Source organism: Galeopterus variegatus, unplaced genomic scaffold, assembly GCF_000696425.1.
Source record: "Galeopterus variegatus unplaced genomic scaffold, G_variegatus-3.0.2 Scaffold1254, whole genome shotgun sequence".
In the NCBI taxonomy this organism is placed as follows: Eukaryota; Metazoa; Chordata; class Mammalia; order Dermoptera; family Cynocephalidae; genus Galeopterus; species Galeopterus variegatus.
In genome coordinates this window covers 159,015-184,973 of record NW_007727365.1, presented here as the reverse complement: position 1 = coordinate 184,973, position 25,959 = coordinate 159,015, and the positions used below count along the sequence as shown (strand labels likewise).

Here is a 25,959-nt window from a genome sequence, read left to right as displayed (position 1 = left end):
CTGACACCCCTGCCCTTGGAGTGGGTGGCAGTAACTAAGCTGAGTCTGGCCTATGTCCATGTTGCCCAACTGGCGTGGGCCACTTCTCCCTGGCCTGGGGCTCTGATTACCAGGAGGGCTTCCAGAAGCTTCCCCACCCCAGCCTGGCCACCTGCTGCCGCATCACCTAAAACCCAGCTGCTGGGTCCCATCTGGGGCCTCTCAGACTTCCCTTTGCCCAATGGTCTGTGAGTCCTCAAAATTCCTGGAGGAAAGCACCCAGCTGTTGAGTCTGTGCCTGAAGGAGCACACTGGAAGAGGTCTTTTTTCCTTTTGCCTTATATATAATCTTTATCTGCAAAATGTCATCATGGCTTAAAATATGGGGCTGTGGTTTGACAGGCATCAACCAAAATGCATTTTACAAACATGAACTCAGTTCACCACCCCATAATCTCTAAGGCAGAATCTAAAATTATCCCCATTTCACAGCCAAGCAAACGGAGGCTGGAGAGTTAAGTGATTTGCCTGAGGTTATTCATTCAGCTGCTAAATAGGGACAAAAACCCAAAAAGAGGGATTCCACGGTTCCTGGTGCCGAACTGCAAAGTCACAGCTTTCCTACTTTAAACCACTCATAGATGCTTCTGCAAATTCTTGCAGATAGTCAATGCATTTAAAATAGACGCTGGTAGGGGCCGGCCCATGGCTCACTCGGGAGAGTGCGGTGCTGGTAACACCAAGGCCACAGGTTTGGATCCCTATATAGGGATGGCCGGTTAGCTCACTTGGGAGAGCGTGGTGCTGACAACACCAAGTCGAAGGTAAAGATCCCCTTACCGGTCATCTTTAAAAAAAAAAAAAAAGCTAAAGATAACTTTTGTCCACATTTTGCTGTGTACTCTTGAATTTTTCATTTTTTTTTCCTTTTTTTGTCTTTTTTTGTGACTGGCAACGGATCGCAACCCTCAGTGCCGCGCCCGTACCGGACTGGGACCGGCAATGGGATCGCAACCCTCCGTGTTGCCCCCGCACCTCGCTCAGCCAGTGAGTGGCCAGTCTGTATCTGGGATCCGAACCCTCAGCAGGAGCGCCGGCACGCTCTCAAGCGGCGCACTGTAGCAGTGCGCCACCGGGCCGGCCCTTGAATTTTTCATTTTAATTCTTTTTAGGCAGCTGGCTGGTACAGGGATCTAAACCCTTGACATTGGTGTTACCAACACCACACTCTAACCAAGTGAGCTAACCAGGACCCCCCATTTAAATTTTTTTTTTAAAAGATGACTGGTAAGGGGATCTTACCCCTTGACTTGGTGTTGTCAGCACCACGTTCTCCCAAGTGAGATAACCGGCCATCCCTATATAGGGATCCGAACCCGTGGCCTTGGTGTTGTCAGCACCACACTCTCCCAAGTGAGCCACGGGCCGGCCCTAAAAAAAAAAAAAAGAATCTTGATCACCTGATTTATTATTGAAACCTTCCCTCCATCCAATTCCTCCCTTACTCTACATACCGTACATACGGTATATTTTCCCCAAGGGCACTAATTGCTTTGTAAACCATAAGATAACTCACAATTTACTTGTTTATTTATTGACTGTCTCCTACCAGCAGAGAAGAGATTTTTATCTATTTTGCTCACGGTTTCATTCCCAGCACATTTTCTGTGGTCAATAAATAACGGTCGGGGCCGAGCCCGTGGCGCACTTGGGAGAGTGCGGCGCTGGGTGCACAGCAGCGCTCCCGCCGCAGGTTCGGATCCTATATAGGGATGACTGGTGCGCTCACAGCGCTCACTGGTAGCACATTTTCTGTGGTCAATAAATAACGGTCGGGGCCAAGCCCGTGGCGCACTTGGGAGAGTGCGGCGCTGGGTGCACAGCAGCGCTCCCGCCGCGGGTTCTGATCCTATATAGGGATGACTGGTGCGCTCACAGCGCTCACTGGCTGAGTGCGGTGAGGCCGGTCTCAAAAAGGACAAAAAAAATAAAAATAAAAATAATGGGGCCGGCCCTGTGGTGCACTGCTACAGTGCGCTGCTTGGGAGCGCGGTGGCGCTCCAGCCGAGGGTTCGGATCCCACATACAGACCAGCCGCTCACTGGCTGAGCGAGGTGCGGGCGCAGCGCCGAGGGTTGCCGGTCCCGGTCTGGTACGGGCGCGCGACACTGAGGGTTGCGATCCGTTGCCGGTCACGAAAAAAGACAAAAAGGAAAAAGAAAAAAAATAATAATAATAAATAAATAAATAAATAAATAAATAATGGCCGGATGAACCATGGAGACAGTCCGCGTCAGCGCACGGGTGTCTCTTATCCTGTTTGGTGTCTTTCGGCATTCTGTTCTGTGGATGTAGTTTGTTGAATTATTGAAGGAATGAATTACTGAACGGACAGGTGCCCGGCTGCAAAGTTTGGACTTAGCTCGAGAGGGGCCACTCAGAAGGTGGGGGGGACCAGGTTAAATTTGTGCTTTGGAACAGTCCAGACTTTTCAACTCTGGGGCTGTATTCGTCCCTTTTTCAAAAGTTGCTCAGAACAGAATACCTGAAACTAGATATTATATAAAAGAAATGAAATTTATTTCTTATATTTTGGAAGCCAGGAAATCCAAAGCCCAGGGGAGGCACCTCTGGTGAGGGCCTTCTTGGTGGGGACTGTCTACCGAGTTTTGTAGCAATGCAGGGTATCACACGGCAAGGGCTAGGCAAGAGTGCATTAAGGTGCTCACTTGCTCTCCTTATAAAGCCACCCGTCCACACTCATGATAACCCACTAAATCATTAGCCCATTTCTCCACGAATGGATTAACCTGTTCATGATGGTGTAATCCTCACGATCCAATCATCTCCCAAAGGCCCACCTTTCAAATACCACAGTCTGATTAACCACCCTCTTAACACTGTTACAGTGGGGATCAAGCTTCAGTGAGTTTTGGGGGGACATCGAATCCACAGCAGAGGCTACGCATGTGCTTTTCCTTTTGTCTGAAATACTCTTTTCCTGGGCTTGGTCCAACTTCTTCATATCCCAACTTCTGTGTCACCTCCTCAAGGAAGCCCTCTCTGACCCCCAGACCAAGTCAAGCATCCCTTCTGGGCTTCCTCATCTGCCCTGCCCACTCTGTGCTGTCATTGTCTGGGTATGGGTCTGTCCCATTGTCTGGAAGACCACTGGACATTGAGTCCCAGAAGGACAGGGCTGGGTCCCTAGCACCGCCCATCATAGAGCCTAACACTGTGCTCAGAATAAATGACTATCCCTTGAAGGAAATGTCTCTGCTTGGGTAGGAGTTCAGTTTGGAGGTAGCCATGGCATCTAATAGGGGATGAGAGTGCTAACAGGGGTCAGGGACACTTGAGTTCAAATCCCCTGCCCAGGCAGTAGGTTTGGGCCACAACAAACCTCATTACTCTTATCTGCTTCCAGATCAGGAAAATAGGAGAGTGAGGTAGTGTCATGCAGTAGCTGAGATAAGATAATGTCTGACCACACTTCAAACAGATCAGGAAGTCTCCCCTCCAGCTGCCCTGGGGCTTTGCACCTGCCCTTCTTCTCACTGTGAAGTTCTTCACAAGTTATCCCGGTGGGCTCATCCTTATCATTCAGATCTCAGTGCAAATGTCACCTCTTTTGAGTGGTCTGTCCTGACCTCCCCTGTCACTTTCACTCTGGGCTCATACAATGTTTTGCTTTCTCCCAACACTTATCTTCATCTGACAATCCAAGTTTCTCTCCTTATATCCTCTTACTAGAAAGCAGATAATCTTCTCTGTTTTTTTCCTACCACTGCTGAATCCCCAGCACCTTCAGCAGCGCATGTCCCTTAGTAAGTGCTCAAGGAATTTGTAGAACGAATGCTTAGGATCTGTCCCCTCATGTTTTGTGTTTTTGTTGGCAGCTGGCTGGTACAGGGATGGAACCCTGGACCTTGGTGTTATCAGCACCACACTCTAACCAGCTGAGCTAACTGGCCAGTTTTGTAATTTTGTCTTGTGGCAGTACCTAGGGTGACGTGAACTACATTCCTAATATAATAATTGCTCACTTAATTGAAAAGTGTTGGCTCTGTGCTAGGAACATTTATCTTAAAAATTATGAACATTATTAAAGAACTCCATCTCATTTAAATCTTACAGCAATCAAATGAAGGATGAGTTTAAACAATTTTTTAAAATTATTTTTTATTTTTAAATTTATTATTTTTTTTTGGTGGATGAGCTTTTATTCTGCATTTTACAGTTGAGGAATTGAAATTGTGAGAGGCGACAAAAGACAGGACTCAGGGCTGAGGAGGATTTCCAAGCTGAGTTGATTTGCAAATGAGCCACCGGAGGATCACTTGCACTTTTTAGCGACCCTCGCGCCAGGGAACCGCTGTGGCCTAAGTGCTCCGACCGGTACAGGACTTGCCCTCCCGACGTCCCGCCCCCTCCGGACTCCTCCCCGCCCTCTCCGAGCCCCGCTCCCGTTCAAGCCCGCCCCTGGGTAGGCGCATTGCCGTTCGGCCTTCTGTGGGGGACCCAGCCCCTCGCGGTCTCAACCCCGCTCTCGCTCGCACCGAGCCCGCCTTCTCAAGCCCTGCCTCTGTCCTTGATCTTGGCGGCTTCCGCCAAGCGGGCGCAGAGCCACGCGGCGCGCTCCAGAAGGCTCTCTCTCAGCTGGCAACGCTGCCTCCCGGAGTCCCGGACAACCGCGCCCCGCACCCAGGGGCCTGGGATCATCCTCCCGGACCCAAGAGTCTGGGTTCGCTCCTCCCGGAGCTCCAATTCCGTGTCCCAGGTTCGAGAGCCCTGGCCCTCGGTTTCCAGGACCCAGGCACCGAGGGTTCTCGCCTCCCGGACCCAGGCGTCCCGGATCTGCGCCACCAGGACCCAGCCTCCTGTAACCTCCGCCACCGGTGCGCCCTCAGCCTCCCGTAGCCAAGGATCCCTCGTCCCGGTCCGAGAAGCTTCTGGATTTCCAACTCCCAGGGCCGAGAAACCCGGGTGCTCCCAACTCCTGGCTTTTGGGGCAGGAAGAGCAAAGCGGCCGCAGCGCCCAGCCTAGGGAACGTAAGACACTCCAGCTTCCAAGGGACTTCGGCGCCGTGAACTCACCGCTCTAAGGAGCCCTCCCAAGGTCCAGCCTCCGGGCGCTGTTACTCAACTCTCAACCCTAAAGGACGTCGGCGTCCTGAGAAGGAGCCCGGAGCGCTCCCAGCTGCCAGGCACCGAGAAACCCCGGAGCGTCCCACCATGGTGGCCGAAACCCCTAGAGGAGATCCCAAGGAGTTCGCGGCGGCCGAACCCACCAAGAACAGTGGCCCGGTGTCGGTCCCTGTAGAGGACCCAGGAGCCGCCTGCTGCGGCTCCTGGGACCAGGTGCGCCGCTGCCTCCGAGCCAACCTGCTGGTGCTGTTGACAGTGGTGGCCGTGGCGGCCGGCGTGGCGCTGGGGCTGGGGGTGTCGTCCGCCGGCGGCAGGCTGGCTCTGGGCCCGGAGCGCTTGACGGCCTTCGCCTTCCCGGGCGAGTTGCTGCTGCGCCTGCTGAGGATGATCATCTTGCCGCTCGTGGTGTGCAGCCTGGTCGGTGGCGCCTCCAGCCTGGACCCGAGCGCTCTGGGCCGCCTGGGCGCCTGGGCGCTGCTCTTTTTCTTGGTCACCACTCTGCTCGCGTCGGCGCTCGGCGTGGGCTTGGCGCTGGCGCTGCAGCCCGGCGCCGCCTTCACCGCCATCAACTCTTCGGTCGGGGCCACGGGCGCTATCGAACCGGCCCCGAGCAAGGAGGTGCTCGATTCGTTCCTGGATCTTGTGAGGTAAGACCCCGCCCGCCCGGGAGGTGGGGAAGGGGGTGCTCTACCATGTGAGCAGGGACCGCGTGCCACGGATGGCGGAGTGGCCACGTGGACAGGAAGGGAGGCTTTGGGTCCTCTAGAGCCTTAGGAAAACGGGACGGTGTGGTGGGGGGAGCTTTGGCTTCTTGGGAGGGTGAGGACAAATTCCTGGAGAAGGGTGCTTCCAAATTTGACGGTCTGAAGGCTGGCTCGTGGCTCACTCGGGAGAGTGCGGTGCTGATAACACCAAGGCCACGGGTTCGGATCCCATATAGGGATGGCCGGTTTGCTCACTGGCTGAGCGTGGTGCTGACAACACCAAGCCAAGGGTTGAGATCCCCTTACCGGTCATCTTTAAAAAAAAAAAAATAATAATAATAAATAAATAAATTTGAGGGTCTGGGTACATAAGTAGGACCCCACATGAGGGCGATAGGCAAGGAGGTCCTATAGAGGGAGGAGAAAGAATAGTGCTTGGGCGTCTTGTGGGGCATAGGGTCAGCCCAGGGGAAAAGGACCCTGTGAGGTGGGAATACTGAGGGGAACTTCTTGGGAGGAATCTTTAGGTGGCCATAGGCCCCATGGGGCTTCTGGATAAAGATTTGGGGCCAGGGTAAGAGGGCTTGTTACCCCAGGGTAAGGAGCCCCTGGAGGACCTGAGGAGATCTGGGTAACCACCACCAGGCCCTCTTCTCAGCCCCAAGGCTTCCCACACCATGTGTCACCTGGACCTAGCCTGGTTCTTTTCTCAGCCTCTCTTCCCCACCCAGTTCAGCGGGGGCCCGCCGCTTCCCCTTTATGTCAGGTCAGCCCTGCCACCCCCACCTTGCCATCCCTTTCTGTGTCTGGGCTTCCCCCGAGTAGGCTGCCCAGAAAGGGGGCAGTCTTTTACTTCTGCACTCTGGCGCCCCCCACCCCCCATTTCCCAAGAATGGCCCTCCTCCCTTTTGAGGATGGCAGACTGTTGGGTCCACAAACCCTTTCCTTTAGGGCCTGGCTGATTCAGTGTCTCCAGGCTGAGGACTTCCTGGAAGTGGGGGAGGACATGATGAGTCACGGAACAGGGTTTCCCCAGCCTCTGGGGCGTCAGCACAGGCTGAGATCGGAGATTTGGGGTATGCTTGGTGTCCTACTCTGGGTAGGCTTGGTCTCCTTATGGCTGGGGGAGATTAGCTGGGTCCTTGCCCAGCCCTGACCTGGGTGGTTAGAGGCCAACCTGTACGCCGGCACACCCACTCCAAGGCTGTTTATGAGCACAGGCCAGAACAGCTGTAACTCACGCTTGGCCAGCCATTCAGCACACAGAAACACTCAGCTATGCTGTAACATCTCAGAGCTGTACAATTTTATCACCAATTGACATACAGCTGGACACTGGCACACACTCAGCCACAGCTGTGACATCTCACAAACGCATGGCCTTACACCAACTGTCACACACATACCCACTGTGTGCTAACACCCTTTAGCACAGCCACTCTGTGATGCCACCGACCACACCAATGCCTAAACATATGCTCAAGAGCACAATACACACTCACATCCACACCTCTGTGGCCACGCACCAGCATGCTCACTCACAATTGAGCTCACTCCACCAGAGCTCATGGCCTAGCTGTCCCCAACACTGTCCCATACATCTGAACACTAACACGCACCCCCAACTGGATACCGATGCTTGACAAGCTGTATGCGGACTTGCAGCAACAGCTGTACACCCACGTCGTTAGTGAGAGAGAAGAAACAGTGGTTAGGGCTATGGCACCAGCTGCCTGGGTTGAAGTCCCAGCTGCACTGCTTCCTAGCTGAGTAAGTTCCTTCACTCTTCTGCACCTCACTCAGCATATTAGTCCCTTTTCTGTCACTTACAACAATAACTGAAACTGGGTATGGCATTAAGAAATGAGATTTATTTGTTATAGTTTTGGAGGCTGGGAAGTCCAAGGTCAAGGGTGCATTTCTGGTGAGTCCCTAGGTGACACAGGGCGAGAATGGCAAGAGTGTTTTTATGTGCTGACTTGCTCTCTTTATAAAGCCACCAGTCTACTCCCTGAGAACCCACTAAACCATTAACTCATTAATCCATGAATGGATTAATCTATTCACCACTGCATAGTCCTCCCGATCCAATCACCTCTTAAAGGCCCCGTTTTTCAAATAGTATAGTTGGATTTCCCACCCTTTTAATGTTGTTACAATGGGAGTCAAGCTCCAACATGAGCTTGGGGGGACATTTCAAACCACAGCACTTAGTTTCCTTTTCTGTAAAATGGGCTAATAGTGCTTATCCCCAGGCTGCTGTGAGGATTATTATTATTTTTGTTTGTTTTTATGGCTGGCCAGTATGGGAATCCAAACCAGTGACCTTGGTGTTATAAGCCTGTGCTCTAACCAACTGAGCTAACTGGCCTGCCTACTGTGAGGATTAAATTAACTTGTGTAAAAGACTTACTGCAGTTCCCGGCACACAGTAGGTGCTGTAGATGGATTAGCTGCTGTTTTCATCTCACAGCAGACACTGTCACGTCACAGTGGCCCTGTGAACACAGTTGCATATTCATGACACACAGTCATCTCTTGTCCACTTCCCAACACACCAGTTTCTCCCCCACACACTCTGATCCACCAGCCAGCCCTCCCATCAGCCAGCGGCCCCACCCCCGACCTGCCTTTTTCTCAGCCCTGCAGGAAGAAGTGGCTGATGCAAGACGTCCAGGTATTGAGTTTGCTGCATGGGGTGGAGCTGAAGCCGAGGGCGCCTGCCCTGGTCTGGTCAGCCTTGGGAGGCCATCATACCTAACCCTGATCCCACAGTCCTATGGGGCTAGAACACCAGCCTCCTGCAGCCAGAGAAGGCCAGCCCAGGTTCCCCACGCCCTGAAAAAGTGTGCAAACCCAGGTCCAACTCTGCCTGTCCGAACCCTGGCTGAGGCATGGGTGGGGGCCGAATTTGGGTGCAAGCAGGGTCTCGAAGTTTCCCATCATCCCCCTAAGAAGCCAACCCAGCTCCTCAGGCACCCCCTCCACTCCCCTTATGGTATCTAATAACCACCCATTGGTTTATCTCTACAGAAATATCTTCCCTTCCAACCTGGTGTCTGCGGCCTTCCGCTCAGTGAGTTCTTAAGGGTGTCCCAAGGGGCATGGGGTGGGCAGAGAAGGAGACAGCCATTTGGAGCGGTTTGGAACTAACTTGGGATGGTGCCTGGAACAATGCATGTGCCTACATGTTACAGGACATATTGGAGGGTTCTTGGGTAGCTTCTGAAACCCTCTCTCCATTGAGAAAAGAGAATACAAGTTCAGAGCCTCCTGTGGGTTTTAATTCTAGTTGTTTGACCCTAGGCAAGGGCTTTTACCTCTCTAAGCCTCAGTTTCTACTTCTGAAAAATGGGGCTATTAATAGTCGTGCGTCAGTGGGGTTGCTAGCCAATGAAATGAGGTCATGTTTAAGGGATGCTGAGGGCAGGCTTTGAGCATCATTAGCTCCAGTATCGGGTGGGGGAGCCTTGGTGACAACTAATACTGACTCTTTCCAACCCTACCTGCAGTATGCCACCTCCTATGAACAAAGAGGGGACAATGGAACCAAGGTGAAGGTGAGAGCAGGGAAGGGCAGGGGAGCCCCACGCCTTGGCCCGTTGCTGTGGCTTTCTTGTTTCGTTCTTTCCCATGTTTGTCTGCCCTTCCAACATTTCCGTGTGGAATTTGATTTAAGCTGTCTGTAGCCTAGCCCTTCTCCAATTTCTGTCTTTTCTGCCTTGTGACTATGTCTCCCTTTGTCCCCTCTTTTCCCTCCCCATGGCCCCCACTCCTTCGGGTCCAGGCTTCTTTTTCCCCCCTTTACCCCCACCCACCTCCACCCTCCCCACCCCATCACATCCTCTCCCAGGCCTGCTCCTTCCCACCTGTCCCCAACCTGGCAGCCCGAGGGGTCTTTCCAAAGCACAAATTGGACCCTATCTCTCCACTGCCCAGAGCCCTGCCATATTCCCCAGTGCCCGCAGGAGAAAGCCCAGGCTCCTTGCTACTGTGCATGAGCAAGTGGTCCCTGTGAGGTTGGACCCTGTCCTTCTGCTCAGCCTCACCCTGTGACTCTGCCTAGCTCATTCTACTGTAGCCATAGTGGATTTCTTTCTGTTCTTTGAATGCCCCAGCTGGGCTCATTTCTAGGCTGTTACACATTCTGTTTCCTTTCTCTAGAGCTGTCTACCACTCCTCTTTACCTGGTTCACTCCTGTATTCCAGGTCTCAGTTCAGATACCTCTTCCTCCAGGAAGCCCTCCCTGACTGCCCCACCACTCCCCAAGCGGGCTGCCCCTCTCAGTTCCCACATATCCCTAGGCTGTCCCATTCTAGATCTGCCTACTCTGTGTCATCTTTGGTGACAGGTCTATTTCCTCTGGACCTAGACTGTGGGCCATGGGAAGAGGAGCTGTCTTGTCTTTGCTGGGTTCCAGTGGTGCCCAGGACAGGCCTCAGTGCCTGTAGGTTGACTGAGTGTCCCTCCTCCCACTCCCGTCTGTTCCTTGCCAAAGGTGCCTACAGGACATGAGGTGGAGGGCATGAACATCCTGGGCCTGGTAATGTTTGCCATTGTCTTTGGTGTGGCCCTGAGGAAGCTGGGGCCTGAGGGGGAGCTGCTCATTCGCTTCTTCAACTCCTTCAATGATGCCACCATGGTGCTGGTCTCCTGGATCATGTGGTATGTGGGGGTGTGGGTTGGGAGAGTTGGCCAGAGGCAGGTCAGGCATGTCTATGTGGGGTGGAGGGACCCTCCATCCACTCCCTGGAGCCAGATTGCCTGGCTCTGTGACTTTGGGTGAGTGACTTACCATCTCTGTGTCTTAGCTTCCTCATCTATAAAATAGGGACAATGCTGTATTCCATGAGTGCTAAGGTCGGTGCCAGCTTTTTTTTTTCTTATTTTGCTGACTGGCTGGTATGGGGATCCGAATCGTTGATCTTGGTGTTGTGACACTGGGCTCTAACCAACTAACTGGTCTGCCCCTGGAATTTTTTTGATCTTACTAGACGGTGACAAAAGACAACCAGACAATGGCCACTCTTAGTTTCAGAGATTTTTTTTTTCTTTTTTTTTGGCGGCTGGCTGATTTAGGAATCCAAACCCATGACCTTGGTGTTAGAAGGCTGCACTCTAACCAGCTGAGCTAACTGGCCAGCCCAATTTCGGAGATTTAATTGTAATCAATGTTCACCTTTGAACTGACGATCTAAAATAGTGCCTACTTCATAGAGTTATCATGAAGATTAATTGAGTGACTGAGGTACAGGAAAAGCAGTTAGAAAGTGCTTTAAATGCCTGGCATCTAGTGAGCATTAACTTAATGTTAAATATGATAATAATCATCATTATGAGTTGTGTTAAATGACTCCAGATGAGAAAAAAATATGTGCCAATCCTGCCGACTTAGCCCTCCCACTGTCCTGTCTCCACATGGTCTCACACTGATTCTCTGGACCTACCCTGGATTTAGAAAGTCAGGAATCAGGAGAGGGGCCAGGGGTGCTGCTTTTTAAACAACCCCCCAGATTCCAGTGCAGCTGACGTCGTCAAAGCTGCTATTTGCCTGTTGCCCACTGAGTGCTCACAGCCTTGCCTAATAAAAGGGGAGGCTGGGTGGAGGTGTGGGCGAGAGCAGTGTGCTGCAGCTGGGCAGCCTGGGTTCCCGTCCCAGTGCTGCTGCTTCCCAACGGTATGCCCTACCTTAAATTACTTAGCCCTTTTGTGCCTCAGTTTCCCCACCTGGAAAATGGGGTTAATAGTACCAGCCTCAACGGGTGTTAGTAAAATGAGTTAATACGTGTAAAGTATTTGGAATACTGCCTGGCCTATCGCATGTCCACAGTAAGGAATATTTTTGGAGCACTTTGCTTGTGTAAATTCTAGGCATGTCCCACTGGCCAGACCTTGGACATCTGGCCACACCTAGCTGCACATGTGTCTGGGAAATGGTGCCTTTCTTCTGTGACTAATGAGAAGGGGTAGGGAGACAATTGGCCATAGCGATCAAGCAGTCACGGAGGTGATCTGGGGAGGCCTCCTGACTGGGAGACATGAGCCCCGCCACCCTGGGATCTTCACTGCAGGACAGGGTGATAATAATTCCACCTGAAGTTTTTGGGTCACTTATTATGTACAGAAAGTTTTCAGCTCATTTCAACTGGCATCTCACTTTATCCTCCCAACATTTGTGTGAGGTCGGTAGCATTATTGTGTGTTTTATAGGCCTATTAGATATTTAATTTTGATTGTTGCAAGAGACTCATAACAGGAGCTCACTTGTGGGGTTGTTGCGAAGATTCAGTCATATTCAAGGGCTTAGCACATTGTAAATGCTTCATACCTGGGAGTTTTAAGACCTGAGCCACGGCTTTTTATTTTTCACGATATGCTGAGAGTGTATGGTTCAAGTTATAACAACTGCTATAACAAACAAACCCAGAAAACGTCAATGACTTACACAGGATGCATGTTTCTCACTCATGTGTAAAGTTTATTTTATTTTATTTTTTTTCCATTGCCACCCACTCATGTGTAAAGTTTAAATATGGTGACTCCTTCAGACTGTGATGGAAGCACCCAGGCTTCTTCTTTTTTTTTTTTTTTTTTTTTCTTTTTGAGACCGGCCGCACTGCACTCAGCCAGTGAGCGCACCGGTCATCCCTTTATAGGATCCGAACCCGCGGCGGGAGTGCTGCTGCGCTCTCAGCGCCGCACTCTCCTGAGTGAGCCACGGGCTCGGCCCGCCCAGGCTTCTTTTATTTCCTGGCTCACTATCTTCAAGGGGAAAGAGCGTAGAGTCTGCAGGGGAGGCTTCCCCAGGCCAGGCCTGGGAGTTGTGCCCACATTTCAGCACCCCTTGCTGAGGCTCCTCCTGACTGTGGGGGAGGCTGAGAAATGTGGTTGGGGTGCTGAGCACAAGGCCTGGCCGTTGTGGGCACATGGTCAGAAGCAGCAACCTGTCTCTCTGGTGATTAGGTACGCCCCTGTGGGCATCTTGTTCCTGGTGGCTGGCAAGATTGTGGAGATCGACGATGTGGGGATGCTCTTCGCGAGCCTTGGCAAATACATACTGTGCTGCTTGCTAGGCCATGCCATCCATGGGCTCCTGGTGCTGCCCCTTATCTACTTCCTCTTCACCCGCAAAAACCCCTACCGCTTCCTGTGGGGCATCATGACGCCCCTGGCCACTGCCTTCGGGACTTCCTCCAGGTGTGTCTTCTTGCTGACCAGAGTAAGGTTTTTAAGCTAAGGGGCATGGAGTGGGCATCAGGTGTCTGAAGACCACTGAAATTTTGTTCGGGGACATTGGATCTGGGTACAGGGGCCATACTTTCCTAAGTTTCTCATAAGGTCCTGGATTATGAAAAAGTTAGGAACCCACTCACTGCCTTAGAGATTTCATCTCCCTTCCTTAGAACGCCCTCCCACACTACCCCCAGCAACCCCGTCCAAATCAAATACCTCCTCTCCACCAAGCTCAGGCCTTGGGGATGGGACCCTCATGCTTCACGCAGGATCCAACCTCTACGAGTTCCTTCTACCTTTTCTAGTGGGTGTTCCATCCATCTCTGCTGGCCTTGTCCCCTCTGAACCCGACCCTCCCAGCCACGGCATCCCCAAGAGAATAGTAATCCCTAGTCTGTTATTGGTGGAGAAGGGGCAGGGGTCGGGGTCAGCAAACGCTCAGAGACTAGAATTTAGGTGTGAATTTTGTGGCTATTCTGAGGGTTAGCAGCCTGTACTTTCCGGGGATCCAGGATTACATTTTGGAATCCTAGCATTCTGCTGGATCCCTAATGACATCATCTTTTTCTGTGGGAAAAGAAGGGCCGAAGACTATTCTGACATTTTTATAAGCTAAATGTTAATCCATATATTGAGAGAAAAGTGAAGTAGTGAAGGGTCTTTGGTTCCAATTTTAAGAATATTTTCAAATAAAAACCATTCTTTTCCAAAGCTGATCATAGTATATTAATATGGTCATATTACTAGTTTTTAAAAATGTAACAATGCTAAATACCTACCAAGTTATGTATACATGCATAGAGGAATAGTAATGGCTGGAGCCTGAGCCTGGACGCGGCAGGGCCGGGGAGGTGGGCGGGGCCTTGGCTGAGCGAGCGCTGTGGGCGGGCCCGGGCTGGCCGCTGAGTTAGCTCTGCATCCCGCACAGCTCCGCTACGCTGCCGCTGATGATGAAGTGCGTGGAGGAGAACAACGGCGTGTCCAAGCACATCAGCCGCTTCATCCTGCCCATCGGCGCCACCGTCAACATGGACGGTGCAGCCCTTTTTCAGTGCGTGGCCGCGGTGTTCATTGCACAGCTCAACCGGCAACCCCTGGACTTTGTGAAGATCATCACCATCCTGTGAGTGTGGGTGGCTGTACTCAGGGCCCCAGACCCACCTGACCCCCATCTTCTCCCACTATCGAGGGCTGTGCTTGACCTCCACTCTCCTTCCCCAGGGTCACGGCCACAGCGTCCAGCGTGGGGGCAGCGGGCATACCTGCTGGAGGTGTCCTCACTCTGACCATCATCCTCGAAGCCATCAACCTCCCTGTCAACGATATCTCCTTAATCCTAGCTGTGGACTGGCTAGTGTGAGTGTGGGTTCGGGGCTTCAAGGGACTCAGGGGTAACCCTAGGAAAGGGGATGAGGGAGAGAGTCATTGAGCGCCTCTGGACGGAAGAGGAGAAGAAGGAAAGAGTTCTAGAGGAAAGAGGGTGGGACCTTGAACGTTCCCAGTAGGGATGACATTTTGGGGGTTTCTAAGAAGCCCCAGAAAGGTAGTGAACCCAAGTGGTTAATAGAGCTGACTCTTAGGCCAGTCTGCTGGGGTTCAAATCTCAGCTCCACCAGTCACTAGCAGTTATGACTTTGGGCAAGAACTTAATCTTCTTGTGTCTCAATTTCTGCGTCTTAAATGGGGAAAGGAATAGTCTGTCCTTAAGGATTAGATGACTTAATACACATAGCTCCCTTAGAATAGCCTCAAGTAAGCAGTAAATGCTACCTAAACTGTTCACTATCATGATTAAGCTACTAAGAGTAAAAAGATTGGAAAACAGTTTGGCCTCAAGTTAAATGAGTTATCATAAATTTCAGCAATACCACTCCTAAGTATGTGCCCAAGAGAATTGAAAACAGGTTCACACAAAAACTGGTACATGAATGTTCACAGCAGCATTATTTACAATAGCAAACATGGAAACAACCCAAATGCCCATCAACTGAAAATGGATAAATAAGATGTCAAATGGCCGTACAATAGAATATTATTCAGCAGTAAGAGGGAATGAAGCATTGATATGCACATTCATACTGCAATATGGATGACCCCTGAAAACACGCTAAGTGAAGGAAGTCAGTCATGAAGGGTCACACAGTATATGATCCCATTTATATGAAATGTCCAGGATAGGCAAACCCATAGAGATGAAAATGGATTAGTGCTTGCCTAGGGCTTAAAGAAGGGAGGAATTGGGGGGTGACTGCTTAATGGGTATAAGGGTTTCTTTTTGGGGTGATGAAAATATTCTGGAATTAAACAGTGGTGGTGGTTGCACAACCCTGAATATACTAAGAACCACTTAACTGTACATTTTAAAAAATTTAACATTATACAATGTAATCAATTTTCATGGACTTTCCCCCCTTGAACTGTATACTTTTAAAGGGTGAATTTTAATGGTATATGAATTATATCTCAATTTAAAAAAAAAGCCCATACACGTAAAAAGTATAAAGAGGAAGGAAAAAAAAGATTCTTAAGATTCTAGGGAGGAGAAAGGTCTGAGGGAGAACTTCAGTATTCCATGGGGAAAGAGGAAGGGTGAATGGGTCTTTTGGGGCCCTCTGTGAGGGGAAGGATGACTTTCTGAGGTTCTGGAAGGAAAAGATCTTGTGTGTTAGAAAAAGTGTCATTTGTGGTCCAGGGAGGATGGAGGAAGATATCTTTGGGGTTCTAAGGCAGAGAAGGTATGACGTGACACTTTGGGATTCCAGGGGAAAGTGGGGAGGTACGGGGTTTCTGGGGTTCAGGATGAAAAGATCTTTGAGGTTCTAGGAGGAAGGGATATTTGGGATTCTGGGAGGATGGAGGGATGAGCTTTTGGGTTCTAGGAGGAATAGGACAGGGTTTCATGATGGAGGGTGGCATGAGGGAACATTGATTCCAGGGGAGAGGGACAGAAGGGTTGGGCCGTGGCCCCTTTCCTCCACTCCCCTCCCACTCACTTTCCCATCACTTCTACTTCCTTAGGGACCGGAGCTGCACCATCCTCAATGTGGAAGGTGACGCTTTGGGGGCCGGACTCCTCCAAAATTATGTGGATCGTACAGAGTCGCCGAGCTCAGAGCCCAAGTTGATCCAGGTGAAGAGTGAAACACCCTTGCCACTGCCGGCCCCTGCTGAGGAAGGGAACCCCCTCCTCAAACACTATCACGGGCCCGCTGGGGATGCTGCCACCTCTGAGAAGGAATCAGTCATGTAAACCCTGGGAGGGACCTTCCCTGCCCTGATGCGGGGCACATCGGAGATAAATGGACAAACTGAGGCTCTAGGGGACTGCCTACACACTCTGGGCAGACAGGGGCACCAGCCCCCTCCTGGATCTGGGAGGCCTTGCTGCTGGGGTTTATGTGTATATGTGTGTATGAATGCATCTCCCCAAATCTCCCCAGTCCTCATCTCATGTCCCTGACCCAAGGCTAGGAAACAGCAAGATGGAGAAATAATGTCTTCCTGCTCCACAACCTCCTCCACCCCCCCACCCACCCACCGCCAGGGCCTGCCTGGCCTTCCCTGTCTCAGGGCCCAGGTCACCATGTGGAATTCTACACCCTTTTAGGGCAAGGCTATTTTGATGCTCGTTATTTTGGTGGCTGTAGCTGTGGGATGTGTGTGTGTGTGTGTGTGTGTGTGTGTGTGTGTGTGTGTGTGTGTTCTATGAACACCTACTCTCTATGGTACATCCCATCCTGTCCCTAGGCCCTGTGTTCCCTCCACAGTAACAGAAACACTCCCAGGAACATTTTTTTTAAACAATAAAATTGAATGTCAAGTATATTTAATCAGGCGTTTCTAAGAATTTGACTAAAAGTACTAGCCACAACAACATCTGTTCATCAAGAAACGCCATTGGAGACCACAACGAGACGCCATTGTGCACCTGTTAGAATGGCTAAAAACAAACACCACCAAGCTCTGAGGATGAGGAGCAGCTAGTCTCTTGTACATTGCCTGTGGGAATGCAAAATGGCGCAGTCATTTTGGAAAATAACTGGGCAGTTTCTTATAAAGTTAAAATATTCACTTAGCATGCGTCTTAGGAGTCACACTCCTGGGTATTTACCCAAGAGGAATGAAAAGGGCTGTTCACAGAAAAACCTGCACACAAATGTTAGCTGCTCTATTCATTGTTGCCAAAATCTGGGAACAAATCAATTGGATAAACTGGTACCTTTATATGATAGAAGGCTACTCAGCAATAAATAGAAACAGTGTACTGCAGCATGGATGAATCTCACAGGTAATTTCTTGAGATAAAGAAGCCAGAAACAAAATACCAACTGTATAGTTGTATATCAACTGTATAGATGAAGGTCTACAATGGTTCAGATCCCTGTACCGGCCAGCTACCCTCCCTCAAGGAAAAAAAAAAAACATAGATGAAGATCTAGAACATGCTAAACTGGCCTATGGTAAGAGAAATAAGAATTGTGACCTAAGAATGCACATTGACTGGGAGGGCACAAAGGAACCTTCTATGATAAAGCAACTATCCTGTTAATGTTGAAATAGGTAATGGTTACACAGGGGTATACATCTGGATGCAAATTAATTAATTGGATACAAATTAATTTGCATACAAATTAATTAACCTGTACATTTAAGACTTGTGCATTTTTCCCTATTCTAGTTAAAAATTTTGTACAACGCATGGTAAGATTTTCCATTGTGACCACCTACACAGGAATGAAGATATCCCTTGATATCTGAGTTGTCACCACACAAATAGTCCTAATGATGACTTACTCTTTTGAAACCCAAAATTTGCTATTTGAATCAAAAAACCCCTGTGCAACTGTTTTAAGTCTTTTTTTTTTTTTTGCTGGCGACTGGCTGGTACAGGGATCCAAACGCTTGACCTTGGTGTTACAATGTTTTAAGTCTTGTGTGAGTCAGAATATGGACTATGCTGCTGGTGCTTCTCGCCTTCTAGCGGCATCCTGTCTTGTGCGTTGTTGAAGCATGTTAGACATTGTTGATGTTTTCTTCCTCTTCAGTAGTCCCTGTATTGACCTCTGTCAGGTGCCTGGAGGCACAACCAACCTGGGTCCAATTATAAATGGTATCTTGAGTATCTTCAGCATCTTCTGACCATTGCGGGATGGAAGGAAAATAGAATTTATATCTGATTCTGCAGAACTGTTTATTGTCTACAAACATAGCATATTTGATTCTGTGCAGAACTGTGTATTGCACAGAAACGTAGCATAGTCACTAATGAGTTTAAGTGTTGAATAATTAGATAATTGGTGTTTTAAATGCTTTCTATTATCCCATGATCCTTGGGTTGTTATATTGGTGTTTAAGAATTTTAATGATACTTGAGGAACTCGGTTGGGGTTTTGGATGGAGCTGTGAGTGCATTGTTTTCCCTACTTTAAAGAGTGGTTTATCCAAAAATTTGCTACTTAACACTTTTGGAATGGATTAGATTTGGATTATGAGGGATGTCTGTTTATAGAGATACATACATACTCACTTACATAATATATTGCATTACAATCTATGCATACAATATGTGTATATGCAAATATGTAAGTGAAACAAGTTTCACCAAAATTTCCTTACCTGTTTTTTTCTATTCCATTTAAAAAAATTGCTAGGCATATGTCACTAATTTGCTTAAAATGCTGATTTACCCTGTGTAGAAAAACTGGAGCCATCTCCAACCTCCTTGGTGTGGACAGGAGGTTAAAGAGCCCCTCAGACCCAGCCCCCTAAGCTCTGAATAATTATAGTCAACATTTATTGAGCAATTACCTCATTATGAGCATTTTGCACATATATTTACTTGTTTCTTTTTCTTTTTTTTTTTTTGTCTTTTGTCTTTTTCCATGTCCGGCAACAGATCGCAACCCTCAGTGTTGCCCCCGCACCGGACCGGGGACCGGCAACGGGATCGCAACCCTCGGCGTTGCTCCCGCGCCTCGCTCAACCAGTGAGCGGGAACCAGTCCGTATGTGGGATCCGAACCCTCGGGCGGGAGCGCCGCCGCGCTTCCCAAGCGGCGCACTTATCCAGTGCGCCACCGGGCCAGCCCTTGTTTATTTTTCTAAACAGCTCTCTGAGGTAGTTCCAATTATTTGGATCCCCATTTTATTTATTTTTGCAGCTGTCTAGTAAGGTGGATCTGAACCCTTGATCTTGGTGTTATCAGCAGCACATTCTGATCCCTATTTTATCTTTACTTATTTATTTGGTGCCTGGACAGTGTGGGGATCTGAACCTTGACTGATTCCCATTTTAAAGAGAAGGAAATGAGACACAAAAAATTGAGCCCACAGTCACCCAGCCAGGAAGTGGCAGAGCTGGGATTTAGACTCCTCCATCTTGGCTTAAGTGTTCCCACACTTAAACACCATGCTACCCTGCTCCTCTATAATAATTATGAATAAAAATAATGCCTGCCTTCATACCTGAGTCTGTTAGCAGCTTCCCATGCAGGATTGCTCCGAATTATCACATTAACCCTGTGAGGTGGTGTAGTGGATTGAATTATGTCCCCCCAAAACTCACTGAAGCTTGAATCGTGTCCCCCAAGTTTTACATACTAGAAACTTGGTCCCCACTGTTACTGTTAAGAGGATGGAAAATCCTATTATGGTAATTGAAAGGTAGAGCCTTAAAGAGGTGATTGGACTGTAGGACCGTGCAGTAGTGAACGGATTAAAAATGGTGGTCAGGGGCGTGGTTCTGAGGGCTGACTGTTAAGAGGATGGAAAATCCTATTATGGTAATTGAAAGGTAGAGCCTTAAAGAGGTGATTGGACTGTGGGACCGTGCAGTAGTGAACGGATTAAAAATGGTGGTCAGGGGCGTGGTTCTGAGGGCTTTAAAAGAAGAGTCGTTCTCGCTCACTCTCTGTTCTGTCTGCTTCCACCATCTTGCAATGTGAGACCCCTGGGTCACTATCGCCACCATGAGATGGACTTTGGACTACCCAGCCTCAGAAACTGTAAGCAATAAATGTCATTTCTCAGGTATTCTGCTATAGCAACACAAAAAGGACTAATATAGGTGGGCACTATGATTGTTCCCATTTTACAGACAGGGAAACTGACTGCCAAAATTAAGAAGCGTTTCCAACGTTGACGCAGAACAGAGATGCAAACCCAGGCCTGGTCCATGTTCTTTCCTACCACCATGCCCTCCGGTGTCTTTCATCACATCCTCTAATTGTGAGTTAGTATATTCCAGTGCTAGGACCAAGGACTCCATTGAACAATAATTTCAAATATTTTTTAAAACCAGTGGATTGAGGCTGGCCAGTTAGCTCAGTTGGTTGGAGTGAAGCCTATAATACCAAGGTCATGGGTTCGGATACTTCGGATACTTGTACTGGCCAGCTGCCAAAAAATAAAAAATAAATAAATAAAACTAGTGGACTGTCTTGGAATGAAATCTGTGCAAGTCTCAGGTGAAAGGTGGAAATGGTGGCTTTGATCAAAAGGGTGGGAAGACTGTGGCCTCCAGACACCTTGGGGACTTTTGATTCCTCAGAGATCGTCTCTGTTCTGGTGTTGGGGACCCAAGGGCTGTGGAAGGGTGCAGGAGCTGGGGTTGGTGCAAGGGACAGGCCACTTTATTTCCCTTCCCTGCTATACCCTCCTTTTGCCCCCGCGCCCCACAATGAGACTATCAGCAGCCCCATTTTCTCTGCCGTCAAATGAAACCCCAAATCAGGTCCCTCCCACCACCCTCAGGGTAGGTACTACCCTGGTCCAGCTGCCATCCTCTCCCACCCAACTATTGCACTCACCTTCCCACCCTGCCACCGTCTTTTTCCCACGAGGCCATCAGAGGGCGCCTGTTCCCTTACCGCAGCTCAGGTCCCTCCGCTGCTCAGAACCCTCCCAGGCTCCTGCCTCAGAAAAAGCCACAGTGCTCACCGTGGCCCGCAAGCTCTCTGCAGGGTCTGCTATCCCACCGTGCTTCACTGACCTCACCTCTTCCCACTCTCCCTCACTCACTCACTACAGCCACACCAGCCTCCTTGCTGTTCAACATACCAGGCCCACCCCTGCCCCAGGGCCTCTGTATTGGCTGGTCCTCTTCCTAGATGCTCTTCCCTCAGATCTCCACTTGGCTTCTTCCTCACCTCCTTCACATCTTTGCTCAAATGTCACCTCACGGAGGCCTTCTCTGATTACCTTGTCTAATTCTACAACCTCCGCTCCCTGTCCTCCACCCTCAGCCACCCAACCCCTACCCTGTTCTTTTTTTATGTAGTAATTATCACCACCTAACATACAATGTAATTCACTTATTTATTATGTTTACTGCTCACTGCCTGTCCCTACTAGGATGCACACTGCACAGGGGCCATCTTTGACTCATTCACTGCTATATGCACAGAGCACAGTATAGGGTCTAGCACATGCACATAGCAGCTGCTCAATAAATATTTACAGGATCCAAGTAGAGTCACCTGGCTGTAAGAGGCTGGATCAGTTCTGTTTCAGCTACCTGTTGTCTATGTGACCTTGGGTAAGCAGTGCCAAGCCTCACCGACTGGTGACAATGGCTTTGTTATGCCTCACCCAAAGGCAGTGAAGGTTACATAAGAACAAGAGAAAAAGCACCTGGATGGCCACTCCCTGGGGCCCAGCTCCCACCTCCCTCTCCCTTCCTCCATTGCCCCACCTCCCACCGGTGCCCTTGCTTCTTTGAAGGAGCCTGGCCTGGGAGGGAGGGACCAGGCTGGCCTGGAGTGGACTTGGACCTGGGTTCTAGGCTGGGAGTGGCAATATGCCTACACAGGTCAGTGTTTCTAGGCCTGTTGGACTCTCCCCCACCCTGCTTTTTTTGAAGCCAACCTAATTGAGTCATAATTTACATACAATAAGGGCCGGCCCGTGGCTCACTTGGGAGAGCATGGTGCTGACAACACTAAGTCAAGGGTTAAGATCCTCTTACCGGTCATCTTAAAAAAAAAACATATACAATATACTGCATCCATTATAATCCACTTCCACAATCCAGATACATGTTATTCCCAGAACCCCCAAATTTCCTCATGGTTCTTCCTCTCCCTCCACCTCCAGGTCCAGGCAACCACTGATCTGCTTTTGGTCACTATGAATTAGTTTTGTCTCTTCTAGAATTTTACATTACTGAAACTGTATTGTATGTAGCTTTTTGCATCTGCCTTCTTTTACTTAGCATAATGCTATTGGGATTTATTCATGTTTTGGCATGTATCAGTAGTTCATTCCTTTTTTTTTTTAATATATCGCTGAGTAGTATTCCATTGCGTAAACGTACTACAGTTTTTTTATCCAGTCACCTGTTCATGGACATTGGGTGGCTTCCAGGTTTGGGCTATTGTGTGTGCACAAAGGTGTATTTGTATACAGTTCTTTGTGTGCCACCCACTTTTCTTAGCAAATCTTTTGTAATACCAGGGGCAACATGAAGAGTATTTGTTGCTGGGCAGGCAATGGCCCATGTGGAGCCTGGGCTCCCCTCCCCTCACACTGTGCCCAGTGTTAACCCTTGGCTGCTGGGTCACAGGGAGGTCCAGGGCGTCCTCAAGGAGAGCCAGGAGGATACTAATAGTCTGGGGGGTCATGGCAGTGACCATTTACCAACGAGCTGGCTGGAAAGGGAATCTGAACCTACGACCTTAGTGACATAAGGCTGCACTCCCACTGAGCTAATGGGCCAGCCCTAACATCTCTTTTCGTCTTATCCACCACGTGTGCTGGCTTGAATGTGTTAACCAGTGCATGTGCTGGCCTGAATATCAGCTCTGGGAAAGGTCTCTCTGCTCTCCTGAAATGAAGTTCACAGATAATATAGACCACTTGCACGTGACTTTTAAAACGACCTTTTATTGCCCTATTAAAAAGGAGAGATAAAAGGATGGTAATTTATAATATTCATTTCCCCAGAACCCAAGGAGGTAGCCAGACGTTTATACCTGTAATGCAGGCAGCTCTCAACATGACGGAAACATGTGGGATTGTTGTCTAATTACTCAGAGCCATGTGCAATGTCATTTCCTGAGAAGGTGTACAATCCTTGGCCAAGTTTCAAACAAAACATGCTATAAGCTTCCCTCATTTACATAGTAGTGCACTTCCTGGAAAATTCTGAGGGTATTAAAACCTTACAAAAAGGACTTTGTGTTTACAAGCGAGAGCTAGGCTCTGGTTTCAGATAATTATTACCAGGGTTTTCATGTCTAACTAAGGCTAAACTTAGGTGATCTGCACTAGTACGGATTTACTAGTTATTAAAACATCAAAATACTTCTATTCTGGCTGGTTAATAGTACAAGAATAGTTGAGAAAGCAAAAAAATTCGGTGACATGCATAAAATAAACTCATTGGTTCAAGCCGATTGTTGTGATTTATTTTTTGGGGAGGTGGGTGGCTGGCCAGTATGGGGACCCGAACCCATGATCTTGGTGTTGTAACACCATGCTCTAACCAACTGAGCTAACAGGCCTTCTGGGCTTTCTGTCACATCGTAACTTAGCTAATATTAAAGACAATGAATGTATAAAACTATCAGACAGTACTATAAAGGCTAGAAAAGTTTTAAATGTACTTGCTGTTTGTTCAGGAATAATGAAGAGAGGAGAAAATCTCAACACACTATGGTTGATAGTAAGAGAAATTATCTATTGAGACTGCAAGTTACCTAATGATTCTTAATTTAATGGGAAGTTGCTGGAAGCATCTGATGTGGTTCTCTGTATCAAATCATAGCTAAGGTAGGGTTATTGTTACTATAGACAGTGACACCTGTATCAAGAAATCACATCAATAATTTATTAACAAAACAAAACGATTACAACAATTTGAGAGTGAGGTGAGTTCCAAATTATGTTCTTGGTAACTAATCTAAAGAAATATGTATATATAGGTATATTGCTTGGATTTAAAAATAAATATTTTAAAAATGTGGCATATATTGACTTATATTTATATTACTGTACCAGTTGCAAAGTACTTTGAATATCACCCTTCCCTCATGAGTGTCCAATGGGACATTTGAAAACTATGAGACAAGGGATGATGCTTTATTGTGTGGAGGTGCTCTGCATATTATAAGACATCTGCACCCCCAGGCCATGCCTTCCAAGAGCCAAGAGCACCGCCCAGTCATGATAACCCAAATCATCCCTATACGATCCCAGAATGCTCCCTGAGGACCCTATAGTCTCTTTGTGAACCATTTGTGGGTTCAGTGGTTAAAAGCAGAGGGTGGGTTATAAATAGTCAGGCTATGGATGTCTAAGCCTCACATTTATCTTCTCTTGCTGGTCTGTGATGTCTCCTCCTCCAAGGAATGTACAATTCTGCAGTATTACCAACCCCCCAATTTATAGGTTCAGACAGTCAGTGACTTGCCTAAGATCACAAAGAAAGTAGGTGGCCATGTCAGGATTCCAACTCAGCCCCGACTTCTGACCTCTTTACCACTAACATGCCTCACAGCTACCTGTGGGATAAGTGCTCTCACTGCACTCATTTCTCAGGTGCAAAGCAGAGGCCCAGAGACACAGAGTCATCGAAGTCCCAAGTTCATACTGGAAGTGGCAGGGCTGGGGTTTGAACCCAGGCCTCTCCTACCTCAGAGCCTACCTTTTTTTAAACCTGTGGTCTCGTAAGCAAGGTGCACACACCCAAGAGGTGTGTGAAACAGATCATTAGTATGAGGCCAGAAAACATAAAAACCTCCATTCATATTTTTAATTTTAAAATGGAATAATTTAAGCTTTATTACTTTATACACACTGATAGGAGTACCTGCACATAATTCACAAATAAATATACACACACTGGGAGTACATGCCCAAATACTGTTTACTCTTAGTACATGATCAAAAATGGAAGGCTGCATACCGGCCAGCCACCAAAAAAAAAAAAAGGAAGACTGGCTGCCATCGATTTTACCTGGCACCACATCCCAAAAGCCCCCTTGGGTACCATTACTAGAGGGGAGCAAAGTTCGTTAAATCAAGTGTGGGCTCTGGAGCCTGATAACCTAGGTTCAAGCCCCTAATCTGCCACTTCCTAAACTGTCTCACCTTGGGCAACTGACTTCACCATTCTGGCCTCAGTTTCCTCATCTGTAAAATGGAAATAATAGCAGCCATCACTTGAGAGGGTTAAGGTGAGGGATAAATCAGTTAACCCATGTGAAACCTTGAGAAAGATGTCTGGTGCCCTCAGCAAATATGAGCTATCATTATTGTTCACTCCTCCTGGCAGGCAGGGAAACAGGTACAGAGAACTGAAAGGAGATAATAATGATGAGTAAAGCTGGGATCCAAAACCCCATTCTTAACCACAGCTGCACCTCAGAGCTCTGAGGCTGTTTCCTCCTCTGCAAGGTGGGTTAAGAGCAGCATGCACCTCACAGGGCTCTCCCAAGAGGGTACATTCTGGAAGAAGGGGAGATGGCCATCGTTGTCCCGCTGCCCACAGGAGCTTAGAAAGAAGACCTAAGGCTCTAGAGATGCTATAGCTACAAAACAGAGGACCTGGGCTCACTGTCGCTCTGGCATCCACAGCAGGCCACCAGGAGCGGGACAGGCGCGCCCTCTAGTGGCAGAGGCAACCCCAGCAGCCAACGGTCCCGAGAGCTCATTCCGTGCCAGATACCAAGAGTACTCATCGAATCCTGGAAGCAACTGAGGCACAGAGTAACTGCGACATTCCCCCAGGCCCACCTAACTAGTAAGTGGTGGAGCCCGGGTTTGAATCTTGCCAGCGTGGGCCCAGAACCCATTTTCTTCCCCTCTCTTTCTAAAACTCGTTCCCAGCCCCAGAGCACAGAGCTCTTGGGAATCCTGAGCAGGGCACTTCTTTGAGGTCCTGGACTGTGCTGGA

The 25,959-nt window shown here is 48.8% G+C and overlaps 1 protein-coding gene and 1 pseudogene across 1 annotated transcript; both read left to right on the top strand.

Moving 5' to 3' along the window:
* LOC103592993 overlaps positions 1–4,899 on the top strand; it is a 50,412-nt pseudogene extending 45,513 nt beyond the window's left edge.
* A 300-nt stretch (positions 4,900–5,199) lies between these two features.
* On the top strand, positions 5,200–16,895 carry SLC1A5 (solute carrier family 1 (neutral amino acid transporter), member 5). Its single transcript, XM_008575896.1, has 8 exons — positions 5,200–5,774; positions 8,865–8,907; positions 9,344–9,391; positions 10,331–10,497; positions 12,796–13,029; positions 13,994–14,188; positions 14,287–14,421; positions 16,084–16,895. The coding sequence occupies exons 1-8, from the start codon at positions 5,215–5,217 to the stop codon at positions 16,313–16,315; spliced, it is 1,614 nt and encodes a 537-aa protein (XP_008574118.1). The 5' UTR covers positions 5,200–5,214; the 3' UTR covers positions 16,316–16,895.
* Positions 16,896–25,959: the final 9,064 nt, after the last annotated feature.

Bases quoted from the DNA above. Each gene is read 5' to 3' on its own strand.
- SLC1A5 (XM_008575896.1), top strand. From the start codon at position 5,215: ATGGTGGCCGAAACCCCTAGAGGAGATCCCAAGGAGTTCGCGGCGGCC. The intron at 9,392-10,330 runs GTGAGAGCAGGG...TCCTTGCCAAAG, and splicing joins ACAATGGAACCAAGGTGAAG to GTGCCTACAGGACATGAGGT. The intron at 10,498-12,795 runs GTATGTGGGGGT...TCTGGTGATTAG, and splicing joins CTGGTCTCCTGGATCATGTG to GTACGCCCCTGTGGGCATCT.